The 25524-nt window shown below is 39.2% G+C and overlaps 1 protein-coding gene across 3 annotated transcripts in view; it reads right to left on the reverse strand.

Moving 5' to 3' along the window:
• The window catches only part of LOC119653695 (voltage-dependent calcium channel type A subunit alpha-1), a 399598-nt gene that overhangs the window by 35670 nt on the left and 338404 nt on the right, over nt 1-25524 (reverse strand). For all 3 annotated transcript variants that reach the window (XM_038058565.1, XM_038058567.1, XM_038058568.1), the window contains 4 exons: nt 19212-19423; nt 9668-9677; nt 7752-7870; nt 2546-2718 (listed from right to left, as the gene is read on the reverse strand). In XM_038058565.1, the coding sequence (XP_037914493.1) occupies nt 2546-2718; nt 7752-7870; nt 9668-9677; nt 19212-19423 (514 nt within the window). The remainder of the gene's footprint in view (nt 1-2545; nt 2719-7751; nt 7871-9667; nt 9678-19211; nt 19424-25524) is intronic.

Raw genomic sequence — 25524 nt, forward strand, 5'->3', positions numbered from 1 at the left:
TCAATGCCATCAGCACGGTGGCGGAAATTGCGGAAGAAGCAATGGAGGCCAATAAATCTTGCGCAGTAGTTACTCTTGACGTGAAGAATGCCTTTAATACAGCAAAAAGGAGCAAAATAATTGCGGCTTTAGCCAATTTGGTCGCTCCTAAATACCTGGTGCATATAGTCATGCAATTTCTGCGGGAAAGGATACTGTATTGCGACTCGAATGATGGACCTAAGACGTATACAACAGCCTGCGGGGTTTCACAAGAATCAGTTCTCGGTCCTCTTCTGTCGATAATAACGTATGACGGAATTTTAAAGTTGCAACTACCTAAAGAAGTGACATTGGATTCCCAGACGATATCGGAGTGAGTATCGTGGCACAAGATACTAATGAGATCGAGATACTCACAAACGAGGTAATTTTTAAAATCAGATCTTGGCTAGACGAAGTTGGTCTGACACTCGTGGAGCATAAAACCGAGGTAGTCTTGATTATCAAGCGAACGAAGCAAACGTCGATAAAGATCAGGAATGATGAACACATCATACAGTCGCAGCCAACGCTTAAATACCTGGGAGTCATGGTTGACCAAAGACGAAATTCAAGTTCCACCATGAAAATTTAGCAACCAAGGCTTCCGGAGTGGCTAAATTCTTGGCAAGAATGTTATCAAATATAGGTGGTCCTAGGCAAAGCCGTCGGCTCCTGATCTCGAGAGTTGCAGCTCCATCTTGCTTTATGCAGATCCAGTCCGGGCACCGTCTTTGAAACTGGAAGCAAATAGAAGAAAAATCGCAGCCCCATACCGATTGAGTGCATTGCGAACGTTGCGCGCTTACCGTACAACATCAGCTGTGTGATAGCAGGCATGATCCCCATCGAAATCTTGCGAGGCTTGATGCCTCTATGACCCATCATATGCAATTGGCGAGTCCTACACCTATCGTCGGCAATTGGCACGAAGTGAATCTATTTTGGAAAGAGATGGGATGATTCACTTAAAGGAAGCTGGACACACAGGATGATTCCGGATGTCCTTAAATGGATAAATCAAACGCACGGTAAGGTTATTTACCACCTAACTCAATTACGAAATGGACACCGAGGGTACCCTGGATACCTTGCTCGCTTCGGGCGTGACGACCTCTGGAGAATGCGGAGCATGTTGGTTTCAACTGCCCGCACACAGAGCGGAGGCGGAAATTGACGCCGGGGCACAGTTGACACCCGAGAATATCGTGAACCACATGCTAGCCTCTAAAACATCTTGGAGGGCGGTGCAAAAATTAATGAAGACGATCCAGAATCTGCTGAGGAGGGAGAAGCTTCGGAGCGGCAGTTCATAACTGATCCTGCCCCGCGACATAATATTGAAATGGCAGTCCCGCGGGGTAAGCGGCAGGAACCGCAGTTCATAACTGATCCTGCCCCGCGACGTAATATCGAAATCGCAGTCCCGCGGAGTAAGCGAAGGAGGTAGTTTTAGTGAGTGAGTAAGTCTTACATAACCGTATGGCAGGAGCCTGCGGTAGGTTTTGAACCTTTCCATCTTCCCACGTAAAAAAAAAGACAGACAAACAGGCAGACATCGAATCGATTCCAATAAGGTTCTTTTTTCACACAAAACCTTAAAAATTTATGGCTTGGTACGCTATGGTGATTTGAGAGCCCACTAAATGGGAAAAAGGCTAGAAAAGGAATTTAGAAAACAATCTCGTAGAAGATGGCATGTCTCTGAAGTGCGCTTTACGAAATTAAGGGACGCTTAGAACACCTTCGACCTGGGAAAATGACAAATATGGAAATAGGTAAAAACACATTCTGGACACCCTAGCATTGATTGATTGATTCTTTTTGTCGAGAAAAACTATAGGGAAGGGACAAGGAGCTGCAGAATTCTTATAAATAGCTAGAGCTTTCACTCTAGAAAGTAAATGCCATTGTACGTGAGGCATAACTTTTACTAAGCTTCAGAAGAATGATACAATTTGAAATAAACAACAAACATTTATGTGGGCAACACTTTTAAGGTCTGATTGTATATGTATGTTCAAATTTGCGGAGTTAACTGCAACAATACTTCTAAGAAGACTAGACCACTATGCTATGTTGTAGATAATTTGGATATAGGTCCTTACGGAGCGCGGTGTTGTGTCAGTATAAAAGGGAGGCGCATTATGAATCGTTAACTTGAATTAAAATTAAAATTTCAGTTTCGTACAAAAATTCTCTTCAACTCTACTTCGAAATAAAGAGCGTATGAACGCAAGTAATATCCTTTTTACTTAACTTAAAATAAATTATTTGTATGAGGATGAGAAACACATATGAAAAATGCATGCATTGCACTACATCTTAAACACTTAATTATGCATATGTACTCGTATGTGGTAAAAACACATTCACATATTGATGTCCTAGAATTTCTTATATAGTTCATATGTCAACAAAAATATATTCAGGCCAAAACAAAAATATATGTGTGAAGGATGCAGTTTTTTGTTTTAATCATAATTATCATTAATATTTGCTATTTTTATCTAAGCATAAATACCTCGGGCGAATCGTGTACCATGTGGTCCGAAATGTCTTGAAGGATGATGTCGATTCTCCTTAACCATTTCGACTACATTTGATACTGTATCGGAAAAACCGATATCGTGGTGGTGCATATAGTGACCGCGTCGTCTAGGACTAGGCGATCTAGCGAGTGGTGATCCGTTACGTCTGAAAAGTAATATGGAAGAAAAGTATATATATATTTGGGGGAAAAAATATTCCTTCACAGGATTTTCTAAATAATAAGTTTTCCAATGACTGAATAATATTTTTTCCTTAACGAGTTATCATATCATATCTTCGCCTGCTATAATTTCTTTAATAATGATGCGATCACCACTGAATTTTTTAGTTTATTTCCCGTACTACTAAAGACTGTTGTACACCCATTGTGTTGCCATTTGCTTTTGCGGTATTATAAAAGCGAAAAATCTCGATATAGTAAACAAGGCTTCGTATGCAGTTGCCTGAGGATTACCCCCTTAAGTTTTACAGTAAGTCACTTCAATTTTACTTCAAATGCGAAACGATTATCCATCTTGAAGAGCCGAAAACGAGTACTCGTTAAAAATTTTACGAATTGTCAATAAAGGAAACTCCACGCCAAAGTGGTTCAATCAGGATCTGTAAAATGGAATAATAAGGGCGTTTCGTAGTTGCAAATGACAATGTGCTTCATGGTCAACAGTTCCAAAAAGTATGTGACGTTTTAAAAACAGACCACACTGGCACAATCAACTGATGTAAAAGGCTAATCCAGCAAGATAATATAGCAGCACGTCCTCCTTGATTGGTGGAAATAAAACTCTAAGCGTTAGCAAGCATTAAAGTTCTTTTTAACCTTGTTTATAACCCAGATATGATACGATCTAATTATGACCTTTTGTGGTTTATGGTTTTTTTTAGGAAGGAAGACATTTCTGTATCGCCTTGTAAGCGTACTTCCCACTCAGCGAAAGAGAGGTCACTTCTCCGTCGATAGGCCGTCCGAAACGGGTCAACCGCAATTTAGTGGAGGTAGCACGCCCTAAACTAGAGGAAACATCTGGGCTAGTCCAGCTTTCGCGGCTGTCTACTGTTTGGTAGGTGGGCAGTTCAAAGAGGCGAAAGGACAGCTGAATGAATAGCACTTCCTATGGAGCACAGTGGTAGCGGCAAGTAGAAAACTTACGATTGGAACGAGTATGGCTCGTGAACGCGAGCCTGTGCCTGAATTTGGGGCAAATACTCGACCAAAAATATGGAAGGAAGAAACGAAATACCGCTAATGTTGAATAACCAAGAGCATATTGACGCAATTCTTGTTGAGTATGGGACAAGCAGATACTGCACAAATGATCAGGAGGAAGTAAAGAACCTGTATCTATTCAAGTGAAGTGGTGAAATGTTAGGTTCTTCACTAAGGTCCATGAACGACCAGGTATTGATAGTGGCAAAGGCTGTACCGGGCCCAGTAAGGAAGAAGCGGCGCATGCCAACGACGAACGAATTGATGCGATGCTAGCAAAAGTATTCAGGGTGAAAAATTGCCTGAAGTAGATTGGTAGCACCGTAAATACACTCTACGAATACGTGGGCCGAAGCGTAATGTTCACTGGTATATTAAGGTGGCTGTTCAAAACCATAAAAACACTTGCGAAAACGCCATGGGTGGGTCGGCAGGTACCGCATGCGGCGAATATAGGACAGTTACAATTTCCTACTGTGACCTCATTGCGGCAGCTACCTATTACTATCAGAAGGATGGAATGAGCCGCTCAAACAAGTCCAAAGTGAAAAATTGTAGAGGGCGTAAAGAGGAGAAGAAAAGAGATGGAGGATACTGGTGTAAAGTTTCTAATACCGAAGAAAAGTCGAGGGTCCAAAAAACCAGTAACGGGATGAGTGTAACTTTTGGACGTCAAATCGCTTCACAAATGAAATTCCAGAAGATGGGAGCAAATGTTTTGACAACTGGAAATCCAAGCAGGTGAAACGAAGGAAGGCCCGTCCGGATGCAATTGTTATTAAAAGCAGAAGTGACCTCTCTTTCGCTGAGATTATGCGGAAGGTCAAGGAAGATCCAATGCTAAGCGGCCTGTGAGGCAATGTCACACGGATCAGAAAAACGCAGAAGCGAGAACTGCTCCTGGAACTTCGGAAGGTGCAAGACGAAAGGACGCTTAACTACCAGAATTTGAGGAGGTTACGCTGAGGCAATTAACCCACGAGATAAATGTGGAGTGCAGAGATCTTGACGAGATGACGACCAAGGAGGATGTATGGAGAGAAATGGTGCTGCAATTTCAAATTTCAGATGGTAATGTCGGCGTAATAAAGTACTTGCGGAAAGTTTACGGTGGCACGTAAACGGCTTGCCAGCTGTTTAGGCAAACAAATTCCTGGAAGCTGGTAAAGTCAAGATTGGATGGTTTGTCTTTATAATTCAGGAGAAAATGTCTGCTGATTTAAATGTATACAGTACGTTCATATAGCTTAATTTTGCACAGGCAAGCACGACAGCTCTGACCGATGCAGGCGGTGTGCGGAAAAAGGACACTTACCACGAAATCGTGAGAAAGACCCTGAGTGCATGTTGTGTAAAGATGCAGGTTTTTGGTGATAAGGGTCACACCCCAGGAAGCAAAAAGTGCCCGTTGTATAGGAGGGAACCAAAAGCAAAGAGTAAAGGAGCTTTATTAATCTGTGAGCGCACACCCGATCTTTTGAGCCAGTCAGTCCAAGAGCCTGATGTGGACTTGGCGGTTATTAGTGAACCATACAGAGGAAAAAATAACGCGGTATAGGCCACCGGCAAAAGTGGCTGATAGGACGATATCCATCCAAAAAAATAACCTTAACATCTGGTAATTGATTCGTAAGAGCTAAAATTAAAGGTTTTCATATAGGCTATATTTGCAACGGTCTGCAAAGTGGAACAAGCAGTGCATTGATGAGGGACATTACTTGGCGAGTTAGTGAACACTATATGCATAGCGACTATCAAGCTTTACTGTTTAGTGTTATTGAGAACAGAGAATGGGGCATCCGAGAGATATAAAGTCATGCCGGACGAAGCAGTGGAGTTCAATGATATTTGATGTGGAAATATTTAAGGATAGTTCTGGACAACGGAGGATTCATCAAAGTAAATTGAATTCCTTTAAAGAATTCTGTGAAAAGGCCCACATTAACCCGTGAGGAGGAGCCTATAGAGCGGTAATGACCAAATCAAAAAGAAAGTAGAGCCCCGCTGATCAAGAGTTTATAAAACTGGACTGGAATAATGAGCACTCTATTTTTACAGCAAAGAAAATTCACTATTAGGGTCGAAAGTGAACACACCCCAGAGGATATTGCAAATATAACAGAGGACGGGCTTACAATTATCTGTGAAAAGTTGGGGGCTAAGAAAGCACCCAGGCTGGATGGAATACCGAACGTGGTTTTGAAGGCGACGATAAAAGCAAGATGGGTGTAGTTCATTGCCACTTTTAATATCTGTTTGGAAGAGGACACGTTCCGGACTCTTTGGCAAAAGAAAATGCTGGTGCTGCTACCAAAGAGTGCTGGAGCGGATTATATGCAATAGGGTGCTCCTAAGTAAAGAGGAAGCAGGAGTCATTTCCGCACAGTAAAACGATTTTCAAGCTCCACGGTGGATGCTATAAACACAGTGGTAAAAAAATACTGTGTCACCCTCGACGTGAGGAATGCTTTAAACTCGGCGCAATGGAAGCATATAATAACATCCTTAAGCCAGCAGTGTGTTCGGAGAGCTCAGTAATTAGAACACGAAGTTGGCGTACGGAAGGTCGCGATTCAAATCTGAATGATGGCAGTGGGATTTGTAGCTGTGAATGAGTTAAATCAGGGTAATAATCTTGAGTGAGCGCAATGCTGGCCACATTGTCTTCTACAGTGTACTGTAGTGTACCGTTACGGTCTTAAAGACCCTGATCCAATTGGATTGTTGCGCCAACGATTATTATTATCGCTTATCAACAGGAATTATTTCCTCGATAGAAAGCTCCTCAATGACACCGACGTAGGCCCAGTTGAATATTTGGCAACTGGCGGAGTACCTCAAGGATCGGTGCTGGGCCCACTGCGCTGAAACGTGGTGTATGACCATGTGCTGTGCATTAAACTCCCGTGAAAAGCTACCCTTATCGACTATGTGGACAACACCGCAATTGTTGTAGTAGATAAACAGCTGAAGTATGTTATCTGGGCATGTAAGGCATCAAATACCTCGGCATTATATTGGATCATCGACTGACCTTCAAGGAACAGGTCAAGTCTTCCGGGTTAGAAAGCAGAGAAAGTTGTAGCTGCATTAACTGGCATGATTTCCAATATTGGAGGAGGCTGTTGGTAGCTAGAGTGTGTTCATCCATTTTAGTGTATGCAGCACCAGTTTGCACAAAGGCCCATAATATTCATTTTCAGTATATTGCCTGAGTGCGTTAAGGGTCGCTGGCGCATTTCGAATAACATGAAGCAGTTTTCGTAGTCGCCCATTGATATTTTAGCTGAGGAGATGCGATGATGATACAACTGGAAAGCACGCACTTAGGAGGGTGTGGCAGAAACGTTGGGATAATTTTCACAATGGGAGGGGGCGCACAGGCTGACTTCAAATATCCAGCTTTGGATTAGCCATGGTCCACTACCGCTTAGCTGAGTTTCTGGGTGGCCATGGTGGATACCCTTCCAAGGTTACAGCGCTTAGGAAAAAGCGGCAGGGAGAGAACAATTCTCATCATAGGAGGAAGCCGGTAGGGCTATAACCCCCCGTTCCACACTGGGGCTTTCGATGCTTTTCACCTCCTTAAAAAACAGACAGACAGTAAACCGGTTTTAATAGGGTTTTATTCTACACAAAACTTTTAAAAAAATAACATATTTGGAATCCTATTGAAATAATTTTGGTTTTGAGTACAATTGAAAAGTTAAGAATAATCTGCGAAAATGACCTCTTTTTGGCAACACATCCCTATTTATTTTCTCAACGGGCTAGTATACTTGAGCATAAATATTGATATCAATAAAGGATAACCAGATAAGTCGACTTTCATTCGAAATTGTTTTAATTAGTCTGGAAGGGAAGGAAGGGTTATATTTATGGAATTTATGGATTTACAATAAGAGAGCTTTTATTCCTTGCAGAACACCGCAGTTGTGATCATTACTTTCTGAGTTCATTCAAAAAAACTTACCTTAAACTAGGTGACCTTCGATGGCCATTTGTGTACGGGTGGCCTGGATGTAAATGTCCATCTCCTGCCAATGATTCGGTTGAAGGATGTCTAGACGGTACATCCTGCAGATCTAACATCTGTTCAAAATTCAATTAATCCAAGGAAAAAGCACAAATTGATTAATGAGTTCCACAAAACAATGAAAATCGTTAACGAAGAAAATCACAGGTAATAAGATCAGAGACATTATAAAGCCAATTTAAAAGTCTATAGTACTTTTAATCATCTTACAGCTATATATAGTATACCAAATATACTCTAATAAATTTCAACCATTTTATAGGTATATTCCGAATTTTTTCTATATTTTGTGTAATAACAACAAGTCGTTCACTTGTTTTGTCCTATATTTAGTTTTTGCACATCTAGCAATAGGTGTTGCTATTTTGAGATTGTCTTTTGCATTTTACGACTATCTCGTGTTGAAGAACTATCGCTAATTTGAAATATAGGGAAGCGAGTGTGCAAACTGTAGAGTATTTCTTTTGAGAAAAGGAAAAGAATTAAAAGAAAAGCATAAAAATTATGACCAAACTAAAAACATTCTGAAGACGTCTAATTGAATTTGTAAAAGATGAGAATATAATATATACACGATACTTTCAATGAATGCAATATCTAGAAATATTAGATAATTGAAATGTAAAAAATCTGATCTACATGCTCTTACATGCTAAGAATTAGTAAATGAGTGCTAGAAAAAGATTAATCTACCTATTCTTCGTTTCTAGCTAAATTACTTGAATGTATGACACGTACCAAGAGATAAAATATTGAGTAAAAAATGGAATGCATTAAAGTTGCAATTATAGTAATTCATTGCGCAATTAGCTGAAATTCCACAGATGATTGCTCAAATTTATGAAAATATTTTAGTTAACTATCTAAGAATATTGAAAAAGTTCTAAAAATATTTTTAGGATGAAAGTTATGAAAACATGCTGAATAGAAATTGTTGGTTTTTTTTAGATAACATTTTTATTTATGATTGTTTTAATTTATGTACTTTCTTTGTTCGTTCATACTCACCGTTGCAGTAACTAAAAGTGTTTCTTTTTTATTTTCAACTACGAAGGCCCACTGTAGTTAATTTTTTATTTCTTTTGTGATTTAAGTCGTCTAATTTTTTGAAATTTTGTTATTCATTTGATTAGACACTATGCTATTCTAGGCCTACTACTGTATTTCGACTATTTTGAAATAACATTATTATTTTACTGGAAAAGTGACAATACAAAAAATACTACAGTTATCGACTGCCATTTCCATTTTGAGTCCCTTTGAAGGATCTTTTACCAGTTTGTGATATGTTATTGAGGAACATGTTCCGAAATATCCATATCTATACCAGAAACCACCTCAAAAAAGCAATGACATTACATTTACTATTCTTTAAGCCTATTTATCATTTTACTCAAAAAGGGGATAATATTACGATTCCCATCAAACATATCGTAATTCTATTCAATTTACATTTTACAAATCGAAGTAATATCTGAAAATTCATATATTATATTTTCGCACTTTATTGCGCTAAGAAATTTTTGGAATTTAGAACGATCTAACTTTTCTATTGATTTCCTTAAAAATGTTGAACCTACCCAAACCTACGACTTGAATCGCCTATTAATTATCCTAACAAACAAAGCGAAGACACAGAACGAACTAGATAAGAAAATAATATCCAAAAATATACGAGTAATTCGCACATGTAGATATTACAGAATCAGAGAAAATAACTTAAAACATTTAACTTAGACACACATATTTTACAGAAAAATCCAATTTTGATAATTCAACAAATTAATAAGACGTAAAAAAACGTAGTGTTTCCAAAATACTGAACAACACATATTACCGACATGAAATATCACCTTTTTGCTCCTGAAATTTGAAATAAAAGGAAATTTGTGTTAGGATGAATATGTTATTGCTAATTTTCCATATAGCGTGTTGCGGGGAAAATTAAGATTAGTGAAGGGAACACTGAAGTGAAAAATAAAATTTAAAAGAAATAAAAAAAATTGTCGAAAAGTCAAATTAATGAACTGGGAAGTTTTTTTTTCTCCCAAAAAAAAGACAACAAAAGCTGAAGAACCATATTACCAAAACTTATGTCTCTAGTAAGTTGGAGAAGAGAAGAGTCTGGGTTTCGATCTGGGCATTAAGTTTGAGAGATTGATTGATCTTAATAAGGTTGCGAGGACGATGACTACAAAACCACTTAACATCCTGTTGACATACATAGATTGGTTAACTAGGGCAAACATTATATGCACCAATCAATGTATTTTACGATGGACTCAGCTGGATTTGCCCGCCCTTATTCGATCAAAATGATCAACTCGCTACTTTACAGGAGAAGCCACTTCAAACGCTGCTAAAAACATAGCTCTCAGTCTGGACTATGTAGTTGAATAAGACAGTGATAAAATGGATTAGTCATAGACTTCGGAGTATCTCATAAAAATTCGTCGGCTCTTGATACCGTGGGCAGGTTTCCAATTTATTTGATGGGCCACTGTTATAGGTAAAAAAGGATTGTGACCCAATAAAAAGAAAATAATTTGAAGGGTATTTTGTAATCAAACATCCAGAATCGACCCTTCTGGCGACCAAAGCAAGAAAGTATTTCTTTGTAACAGGAGCTTCCGCCGAAAGATGGGCAAGAGGATATGAAGCGACAGATAATGCAGATGAAGAGGCAGAAGCGGCTGACCGTCAAATTACCCTTGAAAAATAATAGGATGAGATTAAGGACAGCCGCAAATACTCTGACCGAGGCCCTGATGGACTGGAATAGAATTGCACTGTATCCAGGTTACTTTCACAGATTATTTGCCTTTCCTTCTTTGTCTGTCCACAGCGATAGAATGTTTGTAGTCTTATGAAGGTGGAAAATTCCTCCATAGGACAGTTGAATATCCTATGAAGGTCCCTTCTTTTATATTTTTAAGCGCAAGTTTTGTTTAGTTCATCTATTATAACAGAATCTTGGACTGGGTACTCTAAGAAAACAATGAATCCAAACATTCGAACTGACTGCATATTGGAAACGAAAGTATCGAGTCATATGGATTAGATCCTTCAGGGAAGTGTATGCGTGATTGAATTTAAAAAAATGCTGTAAACCAGCTTGCTGTAACGTGCATCGGAATAGATAGAGTTACATTGTGAAAGAGAGTTTCAGGTTGTTTGGATATGAAGATCAGGGACAAGTCAATAAGGTTGATAAATTAAAGCCAGAATGGAGGAAGGGTAGAGCTTGCGGGACTTCCTGTAAAGAGAACAAGTCGAGAAACCGGAAGCTGGACACTTCAGGTGCGAAAAGTTTTGTGTATTTCTTAGTAAGTAGCACGTAATATATGCATATATTGCGTGAGAATATCCACTTTCGGATGATATTGACATTCATAGTCTTGAATTTGCAAAGAAATCACAACTTTGACGTATTATAACTTTGTTAGTAATAGTGCGATTTCCACCAAACTTGGTGAGATCGTTCTCTATGTTATACCCTAGATTGTTGAGATTTCGTGGTGCTACGATGAACTTAGGGTTGGTTTGCAGCCAATTACTAAAAATTATAGTAAAATACTATTATTAACTTTATTTGTACAGATATCAGTATGGAAGGTATTTCGGAGCCCAGGCACCATATAGTGGCAGCCTCCTGATTTTTCTCAGATTTTTCGGTTAGGTAGTTTCTGAGAATGGCCCCCTTAAGGGAATGATCACTTTCAACCCCTCGCACTCCCAACAAATATCAAAACTAAAACCGGCTTCGAAAAGTACTAACCGAGACCTTTAATTTGACATCCCACATGACTATATTTGATGAAAAAAAAATTTACACCCCCTTTGCATATATGGGGACCTCCCTTAAATTCATCGTAAAATGATGTAACTCACTGTATGCGTGAGTGTTCACAGTTCCCATCTTTCTACCAAATTTGGTGTCGATCGCTGTAACCGTCTCTGAGAAAAATGCGTGTGACGGACAGACAGACAGATAGGCGGACAGACGGACAGACAGTAAACCGATTTTAATTTTGTGTTTACACAAAACCTTAAAAAGGGATAAATATAACCATTGAAAAACTCGCCGATTTAAACTTTGTTATACAGATAATACCTAAATTAGAAGAGAACGGACGCAATAAAATATCGTTGGAATTTGGAGATGAGCAAGTGGTAGTGATAGTAATGGAACGCTTCGGAGAAGATGGATTTTATGGACGCCCATCCCGATAAAGCTCATGATCTACATCAAGGTGGTGACAGCTGAAGGTTCAGGTTAATACTATGAAAAAATGTGTCCATTTAATTCGTAAGAAGATTTCAGCTTATCACGGTCGCTTAGCACCTGAAAATACTGGGTTGCTCATGCCGGAGCAAACGGAGGCTTGAAAATACATATAAAGTCGAACAGGCGTTGCAATCATGAACAGCTGAAGCAGGAATAATTTAGAATAAAACAATAAAGGAAAAAAAATCACAATTAGCCGCAAGTAAGAAATCGTCGAGTCCCGTGACCTAATGCTTGATAGTAGTTCCGTGGGGAGAGTATAAGGAGAAGGACTTGGTTTTACTAAGTGAAAGTCTCACCTAACTGTGTGGGAGGAGCTAGTGGTAGATTTGTACTTTTCTATCTTTTAACAATGAAAAACAAAAGATGACAAAGGCAAACTGATTTTAATAAGTTTTATTTTTAAACAAGGGGTCGATTCTCAGGAATATTAGACAAGACTAAATTCAGGATGCGATTTCTGTGATTCCGTCCAATGTCGTATTGGGAGTCGGAGTAGGAATTCATCTCAATTTGCTCAATATGAGTTAAATAAACTAGCAGATCTTAGCCATTCAATAAAGAAGAAGGAACGAAGGAAGGAAAATTGAAGATGAGTTGATCCATTGCAATTGCAGCCAAAAGTTGAAGAGCAAACAGCTTGGTCCTGGGACGCTTCGCATTTTGATTACATAGAACATTTATTAGTTTTAGTTTAGTTAAATGGGGGGAGCCGCAGCTCCGTGCACTCAGGCCATTATTAGGCCCATTGTACTATCCCCGTAAGTTGCCTATTCAATGGCTTCCCGCCTACGGTGTTCGCAGGCTTTAGCGAATCTGAGAACATTCTCAACAGGCAGAGAGTGTGCAGATTCTTCATTGAAGAAAACCTTGCCAAGGTGTCTTCGTCTGAGATCTGAGGATGCCGGGCAGCTGCATAAAAAGTGCAGGGCAGTTTCCTCCTCCTCCTCACATTGGCTGCACACAGCCGAAACCACTACCCCAATCTTTTCCATATGGTAGTTTAAGGGGCAGTGTCCCGTCAAAAGCCCTACTAGGGTTTTTATGTCCCACTTCTTAAGGGACAACAAAAATGCCGCTCTAGTGGCCCTAGGCTCCTTCACAAGGATTTTCGCTTGCCGGCAAGAGTCCAAATTTCTCCACTCGGTTGCGTGAATCCTTGCAATTTCACCTTTCAGAGTAGACTTGACAGTAGATGGTCGGATTCCAAGAGCTTGTTCTGGGCCCACCATTGTGGATCCAGACCCTCGGCGAGCCAGTCTATCAGCCCCCTCATTACCGGCGATGTTAGAGTGCCCCGGCACCCACATTAGGAATGTTTCGTTCAGTCGACCAAGTTTCAGCAGCACCTGATGACAACTCCACACCAACTGGCTTGATATGTTGTTGCCATCTAGCGCTGATAATGCCGCCCGACTGTCGGAACAGATTCGAATGGTGCGACCCCTCCATTTTTGTCGCAGACATTCTTCTGCTGCCAATGAAATGGCATATATCTCCGCCTGGAATATGGTCGTCACTTTTCCGAGGGGTCGGGCCAGTTCTATAATCGGATTCTCCGAGAACACGCCTGCACCCGATCCATCCTCCGTGACCCGTCGGTGAAGATTATTAGGTCTGTAATCTGAAAAGACTCATGGCCACTTGTCGACCATTCTTCTCTTTCGGTGATTACGACAGTGTATGTCTTTTCAAAGACGAATCTGGAAACCATATGATCGGTCGGCATCAGGGCTACCGGATGTTTTTCAAGGAATTTCCATATAGACGCATGCCCGTTGGATTGGCCGCCTTTCCACGCCCCAATGGTATCGAGCCTATATGCGTCGTTGGCTGCTTTCCGTTTCACCTCCAAGTGGATGGGGGGTAAATTTAGGATGGCTTCAAGTGCCGCAGTCGGCGTAGTACTCATTGCTCCAGTAATACTTAGGCAACCAAGTCTCTGAATCTGCGTTAGCAGCTTCCTGCTGTTAGCAAAGTTCAGTCTTGGCCACCAGACGATGCATGCATACATCAAAATGGGTTTTATTATGGATGTATACATCCAATATATCCGTTTAGGTGAAAGTCCCCAGGTCTTACCTATCGCATTCCTACAGCACCAGAGCAATCTGCAGGATTTCTGGTATTGTTCCTGGATATGATGCTTCCACGTTAACTTGGAGTCGAAATGTACTCCTAAGTACTTGACTGTTTGTGCCAGCTGGATTTCCGCCCCTGCTAAAGTGGGTAGCGTATAGCTGCCACACCTGGCGTTCTTAGTGAACATAACTAGTTCAGTCTTTCTAGCGTTCACCGTGAGTCCATTGCGGAGGCACCAGCTGTGGATTACATGCAGAGTTGCATTCAAGCGGTCACATACTGTGTCCGCAAACTTGCCGGTAATTATTACGGCTAGGTCGTCCGCAAATGCTTGCGCGAAGACTTTTTTGTCCTCCAGGAGCCACAGCAGGGTATCCATCACCAAGAGCCATAACAGTGGAGAGAGAACCCCTCCCTGTGGGCAGCTCCTGAGAGAGTGTGATAGTGAAATTGATGAAATTGATGAAATTCAACCTCATTCAAATCATGTCGATATGTAACTTAGAAGGAAGGAACTATACGCTTCGGATTATTCTCCTTCGTCAGCTTAAGCATGAAAGAGGAGTAGGCTGAAATATGCACATATATATGAAGATATGCCCTGGTGCCCAGGGGCTCCCTAGTCTCTTCCTTCTTATTAGTATTTTTAGTAATTTATGATTATGTTTCATTATCATTGCTCTTAATTCTGTAAAAGCAGTAAGCCTCAAGTAGTGGGCTCACCGTTTGGTCGAAGGGGGCCATTATTCATGGTAACAATGTAAACTTGTATTAAAAATGTGGGCAATTCTGAAGGTTTTCCTAAAAACTAACTCAAAGAATACCACTAGCCTAAACCTGGACTTTAAGCAATACTTGTTTAAAGAACTTCAATTGAAGCCTCATAATCAGATTAGAACTTTCCGTATAGATATGAATAAGGAGCATAGAACCTCAGAAAGGCATATCTAGATTAAATCACTAAGGGCTCAAATTTGGAACATTAATTCCAGGGTATTAAAAAATCCAGCGGTCAAATCACAGTCGATAGCAGCTATGATGACGAAATCTGCACTTGGCAGCCAACTGAGCCTAATTTACAAAAACTGTTCCGCTCGAAATGTCCGAAATGGTTCACCATAGCCGTATTTTATTTAGCGTTTTTTGATTCACACTTCAATGGAATGGAATGATATGGAATGGCACTGTGGGCTGAACTGAATTTTAATTCAACAGTCTTTAAGGTTTTGGGTAAAACAAAACCTTATTGAAATCGGCTCACTGTCTGTCTGTCCGTCACACGCATTTTTCTCGATGGAAATGTGGGAACTGTGAACGCTCACGCATACGGTGAGTTACATCTTTTTACGTCGAATTTAAGCAGTGGTCCCCGTAAATGTAAACGGGGTATGTTCATTTTATGTTCACCAAATTTAGTCATGTGGAGTATCAAATGAAAGGTCTCGGGTATTACTTTCCGAAGCCGGTGTTAGTTTTGACATTTGTTGGAAAAGGGAAAAGTGGGGGGTGTCGAAGGTCGAAGGTGATCACCTCTTTAACAGATCCATTCTCAGAAACTACCCAACGGAAAAATCTGAAAAAAAACAGGAAGCTGCCACTATTTGGAGCCTAGGTTCCGAAATACCCTCCATAACGATACCTTTTCAATTAAAAAAACCGCCCAGCCTGAAAGTCTATAGGGCCAATATCTTGGAGGAAAAGAAGACGTGGCAGATCCTGTATGAGATGCAGCGATTGAAAAAACCAGGAAGGCAGAGAGCTTTTAAGAGTATCGACCAGGTGCGCACCGGTCCGAAACCGGGAAGTTTGTAGTCTCTTAATAAGGCAGATCTTATATCTACCGAATATCGATTGTTGCGTCGTTGATGAGGATCATGATGAGGACTCTTAAATCGATATTTGCCAATCCTCCCAAACAAGTAACAAGGACAGGCAATTGTTAATTTTTTTCAAATGTTTATATAAAATCAAAATATCGGCATTATTCTATATAGCTTATGTACTTGAATAGCACAGTCCCCTGCCGACTGTTACATAACCCCAAAGACTGGCTTGCGTGTGTATCAGTGAAACAATGAGGAGATGCCCAACGGCATCACTAGAGGTCCTTCTGGGATTAATTCCTCTCCCTCTGCACAGGCAGATGCAGGCAAGGAGGGCGATCCCCAGGATAGCCGTGAGTATCAGTGAGACGGGGAGGCGGAAATATACGCCTTAGACAGGTGTGTTCTATTTAAATTTGGGGGGGGGGGGGGGTTCAATACGATCGATTATGCGGTTACTGAAAGGAAAATTCATCAGGCTTAGAACGCAAGAAGGTTTGGATTCACACGATTGCTTGCTTTTTGGCGTACTCAATGCGTAAGAACTTCAAAATCGTGTCAAAGTTCTAGAAGTAACTTATAGTGTTTGCGGTTCTGAAAGGAAACTTACTACTGGTCTGATCAAGAATTGAGTCTTTGGAGAGTGCCGCCCTTGTGTGAAGGTAATCACACCTAAGTTTGCAAGGAACTCATCTGAAGTGGCGCCCTCTAGGAAGCTTCATTGGGGGTTACCTGTTGCCGTGGAAACCGGGATGGCTTTCCAGTTAAATTCCCGGAGGATGTATTTTTGGCACGATTATTTGTAGTTGGTCTTCTTGTGGAAGTTTCATGATGATTGTGGTTGAGCCCACATCGTGGGCGGAGCTTCTCTATTGTTTAATATCTGGAGTTGTGCTTTACAATTCGGGCACCGTAGCCCTTAATTGTGGCAAGGGTGTTAAATTGGCCCGCTATGAGCAGAAGGAGAGGGAGAGGAGTTTTTGAATCGGCAGAAGGTATTGCAAGCCACAAGAGTAGACCATTTGAAAGGTTTCAAAATGGTAGGAAGAGGCCCTTTAGGAACCGTAAACTGGCAAAGGAAATCGCTGACACGTCGTGAGTAGGGTATTTGAGGCATTGCAAAACCTTGCAAATTTGGGAAGAAGAAGCAAAGGGACATTATGAGAGTTCGACGAAGAGAGGAATAAATTTGTAGTAAGCATGAACGGAATAAAAAATAACTCGGAAATACAGGGACAATTAAACTTGAGTGTACGGAAACAACATTGGTACTAGCGGCAAAGATATGACCCTCTGGGTTGACAATGATTAATGATAACGAGAGCGGAGCTATCTCAAAAACCGGAAGAAAAATTTATCAAAGGTGAAGGGGTTCCTTTGGACAGTCAGTCTCTCACACTTCATGGATAACTGGAGATCTCTTATGAATGATGTTTTGGCATCATATTGTAATCTGAAAAACTAAAAGATAGGTGGGAAAAATTTCGTTAAGTTCCTGCAAGGCTTGATTCAAATTTTAGGTCCATGAGAGTTTAGTTGCATGTGCACGGTAGAGTTACATTTTTTTTTGTTGTTTTATGTTTCAAGTCCCTTCATTGCTAAGTTACATAATCCGCTCCCGTTGAGGTTTGTTGAAAATTAATAGAAGTGCGAGAAAATATTGGCTAGATATGGACTGGTATCAGTTGAACTAATGACTTTCTTTGGATCACCATAGGGCCAAATGAAGCGCCTACTTTGCATACTTCGAGTGATAAGGGCTGCAAAAAGGAAACAACCAATTTAAGACTGGTACTTGGGGCTGTAAAGGAGAAATACCACCTATAGGCTTCCATCGACATTGCTCATCTAGTTTAAACTTCTGATAAAAGTAAAAAACAAAAAAGATAGCGCGGCTTCTGCGCATCCAGTCCTATATTAATCGGTTGTAGACACCGATTCTAATTTCTATAACTGGAAACTAAGGATTTTTCATGCGGCAACTTTCTTTACTTTCATAATTAAAAAAATTACGAAAATCGTTTTGGAAAACGTGTGAGGTTGACTGAAATTCGCAGTATTAATAATTAGCAAAGATACAAATAATTGTGGGAGAGTAGGGTAGCCTGCATACTACATTTAGTTAAAAACAGTCGATCGTCTAGAAAAATATTCACTCTCGTTTCTAGAATATCATCAAGGAAAAGGGCCTGAGGTTCGTACTTAGAGTCGGTACAGTTATACGATCAGAGCGATAAGCGTCGTTTATTAATACGAGTCAAATATAATTAAATATTATTTAATTAAATCTAAATATACGTTTTATAATAGTTGTGGAACGGACTTCTATTATTTTGCTATACAGTTCGTTGATATGGTTCCACGGAATATTTTAACGAATATTTAGGCTTCATGTGAAAGTTCCGAGTTTCGCGTAGAAGGAGCTTAGGAAGTTTTTACATAACCACAACCAGTGTGAGTACTGAAGGCTTCGTATATGTAATTATATGTTAACATAAAATAGTGCTATTTACAGTCATACTGCTCCCGAAGCATCAGTAACCTCTACGTTGGAACGAAATCGTAAATCCATTTCAAACCCCTTAATTTGAATAAATCTGGGAGTTAAATCTGTCTTTCTCAAGGGTCAAATTTGGAAACCAAATGGGGAATATAATGCTGTGTTGAAAATGGATATTAAGAAATACTGTACATGCTTTTACAAAAAAATAGTCTCTCAACGGGGCATCCAAGGTAGTTCCAACCTCATTTTGTATTCTTTTCGGAATTCGGACTGCAGACCCCAAGTTGAATCTTCCTTCAGTATAATAAACCTTCTAACATTTTGCCTGAATGAAAATTTCATCAGCGAGGATACGACAAAGCCTTCAACGGAAGTAAATCTTTATAGACATAAGTATTTAAAGGTCTTTCTCGATCCCTATGATATAGGGTAACATTTACGCTTCTAACACTTCAGCTGAGGGTCGTGTAGACCAATATATAATTGCCCATATTAGGTAGATCATTAGACGAATAGAAATACTTTTTTTCAGAGGAAAGCTGGAGGGGAAAATTATTTCCTACCCATATTGACGAATTTAAGGAAATAAAAGAAAGAATTGCAAATAGTCAACAGAAAATATTGAAATATTTAAATAAATAAAATGGATTACAAACAAATAGAAATATTGTTGCATTTATAATAATTAAAGAACACATTACCTAACAGAACGTTTGCGTACTGTTGATCGTCGTGCCAGTGCTGCCAAGCTCGAATGCTCATTATCACCATTGCCATTTTGTTGGTTGTGCAGTAAATGTGTTTGTGCATTAACACCATCATTGTTTGGTTCCAAACTCAAAGAACCAGTTCGCGAACCACCACCTTTCTCCATAGCTGCCATATCGAGCAGACAATTGAAGAACGATTGTTTCTATTCATGGTTATTGAATCATTCAATCATAAATTATCGGTTCCAGTGATTGGTTTTTAAATTAGTTGCATTTTATAGATATTTCCCAGATTAGATTCCATCATGTATTTAGAATAAATTTCAAATAGTTTGCACGATGTCGTAGTTATTTATGTTTTATTTTTGAGTTTTTGGTTAGCATGTGATTTGTTTGTTTTTATTATTTAGTTTTATTTGATTTAGTTTTTAGTTTTTGGTTTCGAGAATGATGCAGAGAAAGCGCAAGAGAAGATCGAAAAGAAAAATCAAGCAAAGAATATTAAAATGCAATATAATAAGATGTATATATTCAATATAATATGTAATGTAATTGATATGATCAAAATGTGGTATTGCAAGTAATATTTTATTGCGATGATGAACTTCAAGTGAATCCATCATCTTCTTATTTAATTTGATATGAAATTGTTTTATTTATTTTCTTAATTATTCAATAAAATATGTAAAATCCATGCAATTATTCCATACGAATATTAATCTACGAAAAATTCAGTGCACTATGGAGAGGAGGATTTGCAATTATTTTTGTACAAATATCTAAAAATTTTTAGAAAGGACAAATAATTAGATGAGTTTAAAAGTGTTATTGTCAGCTTGTTGGGTCCAGTCTGGCTTAGTATCACATCTCATATGTAGATTCGAAGCACGGCTCGTACATTGCTAGCTATGTAAGACTTTCAGGAACACATTTAAAAAAAAAACCTGATGGATTGCTGGATTAACACCGAGTCGGTCAAGCTGACAATTTTGAGAGAATTTGCACGTTTGTTGCTAAGTGTGCTTAAATTGTATATAAATAATTACTTTATAGAAATTTTCTATGTAACAATTAACCATTTGGCAAAAATAACCGCAATTTATCGTAGACTTTTACTCTCAAAGCTTCTTAACAAGACAATCAAAATTCGCCAAAAACGCGCTCCCTTTCTCTTAGTCATACACAAATTCTAGTAAAAGACATGCACCTAAGATTGAACAACAATCACATTGGGCATTTTTTTAATAAAAGTCTCAACAATAATAGAAAATTTCTGAGAAAATGCATTGGAATTTTTTCGTGCAAGGAATAAAATTTAAAAGTTATATTGAAACTATTTTTTCTGTGAAGGATCGATCAATGGAGGAATTTTGAGTATTAAAATTCAAATAAATGAATTGATACTGACAAAAATGAGTTTTAATTTAATTTCTATTCTAACTAAAGATAGATTGATTGTGTAAAATGTGTTGAAGTTAAATGGTATGGAAAAATGCACTTTGAAACTAATTTGTTCAACTATCAATACAAGAGAATGAAAATAGAGAAAAGTCGTGTTCTAAATACTATTTCATCTAAACGAGAGTATGTTTATCTAAGATTGTTTTAAATATAGGACAATATATTTAACTTGTAATACTGTTACTCATTAAACATTTAAATCTATTGACTATACTGTTCCTCACGATTTCTGAACGTTTCCTAACAACTGATTTGGGTATCTAAAATATATTTTTTTAAGGGGTAAATACTAACTGTGATTTCTTATTTTGATTTTGTTATTATTTAAATACTAAATTATCTTAAATCTAGGAGAAATAATACAGGTAAAGATTGAATAGTAGTAAATTAATAGAGAATCGCTAGGGACAATAATATTCTCTGGATGACCGCAGGCAATACTAACATCTATTTAGAGTCTAGCGTAAATGTATGTATTATGACTAGAACTATTGTGTTTTCGGCTAATAACATTATCTCATGAGCATGTTTAGTTTTGACTATCATTGTTCATTTCATCTTATATTTTCAAAGTGGTCTTCTTCTTGTTGACCTATACCCTGAAATTATATAACAAATAAAGGGGACAAAGGGGACCTGTTAGCACTGAGGAAAGAAACAAGTGGTTCCCGAAATATCGGTATTTGCAAGTATAAATATCTACACCAACGACAAAGCACCAAGTTTTTTATTATTTCAAATCGCAAATATGATGCTTATGTTGACCGGTTGATGACCGAAACTAAACTTTGCTAGCACGTATAATCGACTGGCACACATCTAAACGGTCGTTTCCTTAAGAATTATTGGAACGATGGCATTCATATCATCCGTGATATTGGAAACTGTCCTAAAACTACTTCCCATTAACTTGGAGGTGAAATGCTAAGGAATGCAGACAGACAGATGCCTCGGATGTACACGTATTTTATGATTTTTAGATTAGTCTTCGAGAAGATATATTTGTTTGCGAAAAGCGCAAGGAAGACCGGATGCCAAAGGAGTGCTGGTCATTTGAGATCTCAGACAATAATCTTAACTGACGAGCTGTGGAAAAGAGGTCGGGCGATGGGGTATGTTCGGAAAATCCAAGGATAGAAGTGTCACGTCCCTTCGGAAAAATGCCGTTCGTATTGCGGGCAGGGGTTATGTCGGTAGGCGATCTTTTTGAACGAATCCAGGCCACTGCAGTGGCATCGTTATTTATACGTTATACTATAGTAGGGCTTCTAATGAGGTTCTGTAGTGTAAGCAATTATCAGGAGAAGATCTGTGTGTTTCGGCTGGGGGAGAATATAGTCAATGTGAGTAAGATGAACTTATCAGGAAATATTAACACAGACTTATTTTGGTTTAAATATTTGAAGCCACATTTTCCTATTCCAATCAAATCTGAGTCTAATTTACTTTTTCTAACACTGGAAACCATAATTTGTGGTTGGAAGGCTTTGATGATGGTATCTAATTCTTTTCTGGGCATTATTTCATAAAAGTTTTGTCGTCCCTGTGAGTCTGTTTGGTGTTGTTTTGAGGTTGACGTATGGTTTTCATAAGGGAAATCTTCTAGATGCGTCTTGAAATGCATCTAAACATTTGGAATGATTTTACCCTGAGATCATTCGTTTGGGCATCTAGGTTTTGTTTTGAGTCCTTGAAATAGGGGCTTTGTCAGCTGGAGGCTGATACTTGCACAGTCTGGGCGTTTGTTGACTGTTTTTTTTACATTTGTATTAATGGGAATTGTTTTCCTATCTTGCGTCATGCATCTGATCTTTTCTGGCGTGGAAAAAGTCGATTGTCTGAGAGTGTAGGGTTTGAAAAGGAGGATTGTAGGAAGATGCTATGCCTGGCCGTTCCGATTCCATTGGTTCTCTGAGCACAAATAAGGAAGAAGGGCGAAAGATGAAACAATTATTTTTTTTACGTCACATCAAACAAACAAAGAAGGCGAGTGTTAGTTCGAACCCGTGATCTAAAATTATGATCGTTTTCATTTGCGCAAGTCTTGAGAGATATTCGCATTTCGTTGATGATGATATACTGAGGTTGGTTAGTGTCGAGTGTTCGGATGGAAGCAGGGGTATGTAGTGTGAGGCTGCGGCTGCCTGCCTCTGTCGTTTCTGGTAAATCCTATCATCTGTAGGGAAGAGAGATGGAGAGATGAGTGTGTGACATTTGGTTGGATAACGAAGAGCCCCGTTAGGTGCCGGGGGAGTTTCTCATTTGATATTTCCTTTCTAAAATGTATAGTGTGAAGTGCACATTTTGTGCTACCAATGAGCATTACTGGTCGAGTAACGAACGGAGCAGAAAACAAGTCGGAATATCGGAAGCTCGTGCTTCGGGTATAAAGGTTTTGTGTTCATCTTATCTAAGAAATTTCAACGCACATTTTTCTACCCCTATACAGCTACAAAACTACGAGACATACGTACATATTGCAGCCGTAGATGTTACGCTCACCCTAAACAAACAAACTGCCTATTTTCGAATACTGTACACATATAGGCACGTATATAAATTGATCTTACCCATATTTCCGATTCACTTCTTATATCTATCTGAATTAGGCTCTACCCGCAAAGTTCATTAGCACGCCTATACTATATACCTACATACACACATGTCTCGTTGGAATAATTGATATTTATATACAAATGATTAAAGAGCTAAAACAAAATAATTCTTTTCCACCCAATTTATACGAACTTACTTCGTGGGGTATGGACGAATTGATATGTGATGATGACGTCGTGCAGGTTGTAGAGTGCACGAAATTCACAAAAAATTGTAAAGTTTTACCCTCTATAACTTTGGTAATAATAGTAGGATTTTCTTCAAACTTGACCAAATTGTACATTATGTTCTTCATTATATGCATGCCAAATTTTGTACTTCTGGGATGAACATAAGGGGGGTGCCGGGTAAATTTCTAAAATGTGGAAATATACTATTATTAACTTTATTTGTGCAGATATCGGAACCGGATATATTTTGAGGCCTAGATTTCATAGAGATTCACTGAGATTTTTTTCAGATTTTTCGGTTGGATAGGTTCTGAGAACGAGACCTGTTACACTTTTTGTGGGTCATATTTTGAGCCCTCACTCCCCTATGTTTCACCCAATATCAAATATTGAACCAGTTTCGAAAAGTACTAATTGAGACCTTTTATTTGATACCCCACATGGCCACATTTTATGAAAAAAAATTTTGCACCCTCCTTTTACATGTATGGGGAGCCCCCCGTTAAACTTAACGCAAAATGGCGCCAGTTGCTGCATGTAAAGGGAACGGCAGATCACATACTCCTACTAATTTTCGTGACAATCGGTTCAGCCGTTTCCAAATAAATCGGCTGTGACAGACAGACAGACAGACAGACAGACAGACAGACAGACAGACAGACGGACAGACAGACATCGAATCGATTCTAATAAGGTTTTGTTTCACACAAAACCTTAAAAATGGAAGAGGGGGAGCCCTCAAATTCTGTATTCTTAATTCTTTTTCTTTTGTTGTTTGGAATTTCAGGCTCGACTAGATTCTATTCTCTTTCCTTTTGGAACCAATGTTTTCATTTTTTCGGTTTCAGAACTCGAGTTCTCCTTCCTCGATTTCAGAAGGCAGATTATATTCTCTGAATCTATTTTTCAAGGTTAATTTGGCAGGTTTGCCTAGTCTCTTTCATTTCATGAGTATACTTCTCTGTTTTAGAGGAGTACCTGAAGTTTGATGAACTAAGATGAAATTACCATAAGCACCAATTAATCGGAGGTATCGCATATTGCGAAGTTCCATGCTAACACGTTTTTCACAAGTCCTGCGCGTGAATACCGAATCTAGCGCAAAATGGAAGGCATCAAGTAGGATCTCATCGAACAAGTTTCTGGACACAGCGCTAAAAAGACACAATGTGTAAGGCCAAACATACGAGCCTCCTTACTTTTATGTAACGATTGGGCACAAGCACCTGCTATTTCGCCATGACCTAAAGAATTCTCTATATAGGGTCTTACCAGATTTTTGATGGTATCCTTCAAAATCGTATTCGCGATTTCCTTCAAAAAACCGTGAAACCGTTTGTCAAGAACTGCGGAATTACTGATACAATACACGCCGCGTATTACTCTTGGAGAAATACAATGAGAGCATTGCATTTATGGATCTAGAGAAGGTATTTGACCATGTACCACGCGAGCTTATCTGGTATGCTCTGCGGCAATGCGTAGTATCAGAAGAGCTCGTAAACTGGGCTTAATAGCTCTACAACGATCTGAAAAGTAAAGTTCAAAGTATGGCATATATATCATAACCGCTTCGTGTCGGTGTTCATCAAGGAAGCGCCCTATGACCACTATTCTTTTCTGTTATTATGGACACTGTTACAAGGAACATCCAGCGTCCAGCACCATATAAACTGTTTGATGCAGATTATGTTTTTCTGGGGTCTAATAGCAAAGCTAATCTAAAGCAACTTTCTCAAAAATGGAATGATCGCCTTATGCAACAAAGTCTCAGACTGAATTTAAACAAAGCAGATTCTCCTCGTACACCATTTCTGCGGGGCTGGCGGTGAACTCCTCTCGTTGGGTTGTGCGGTGGTCGAAGAGGGCGAAAGGCAAGGACCGCGACCACGACGGATCGTAGCGAGCCATTAAGGCGGCATTTAACATCCGGTGCCATTGTTCCAGCATTCTATTAGATTGTGGCTGGTATACAGTCTATCAGTCTACAGTCTATCTATGTCGTTCGAAGCCAAGGAGCTAGCCTAACTCCGCGAAGAGAGTAGACTCGAATTGCA

This window comes from Hermetia illucens, chromosome 4 (assembly GCF_905115235.1).
Source record: "Hermetia illucens chromosome 4, iHerIll2.2.curated.20191125, whole genome shotgun sequence".
Lineage (NCBI taxonomy): Eukaryota > Metazoa > Arthropoda > Insecta > Diptera > Stratiomyidae > Hermetia > Hermetia illucens.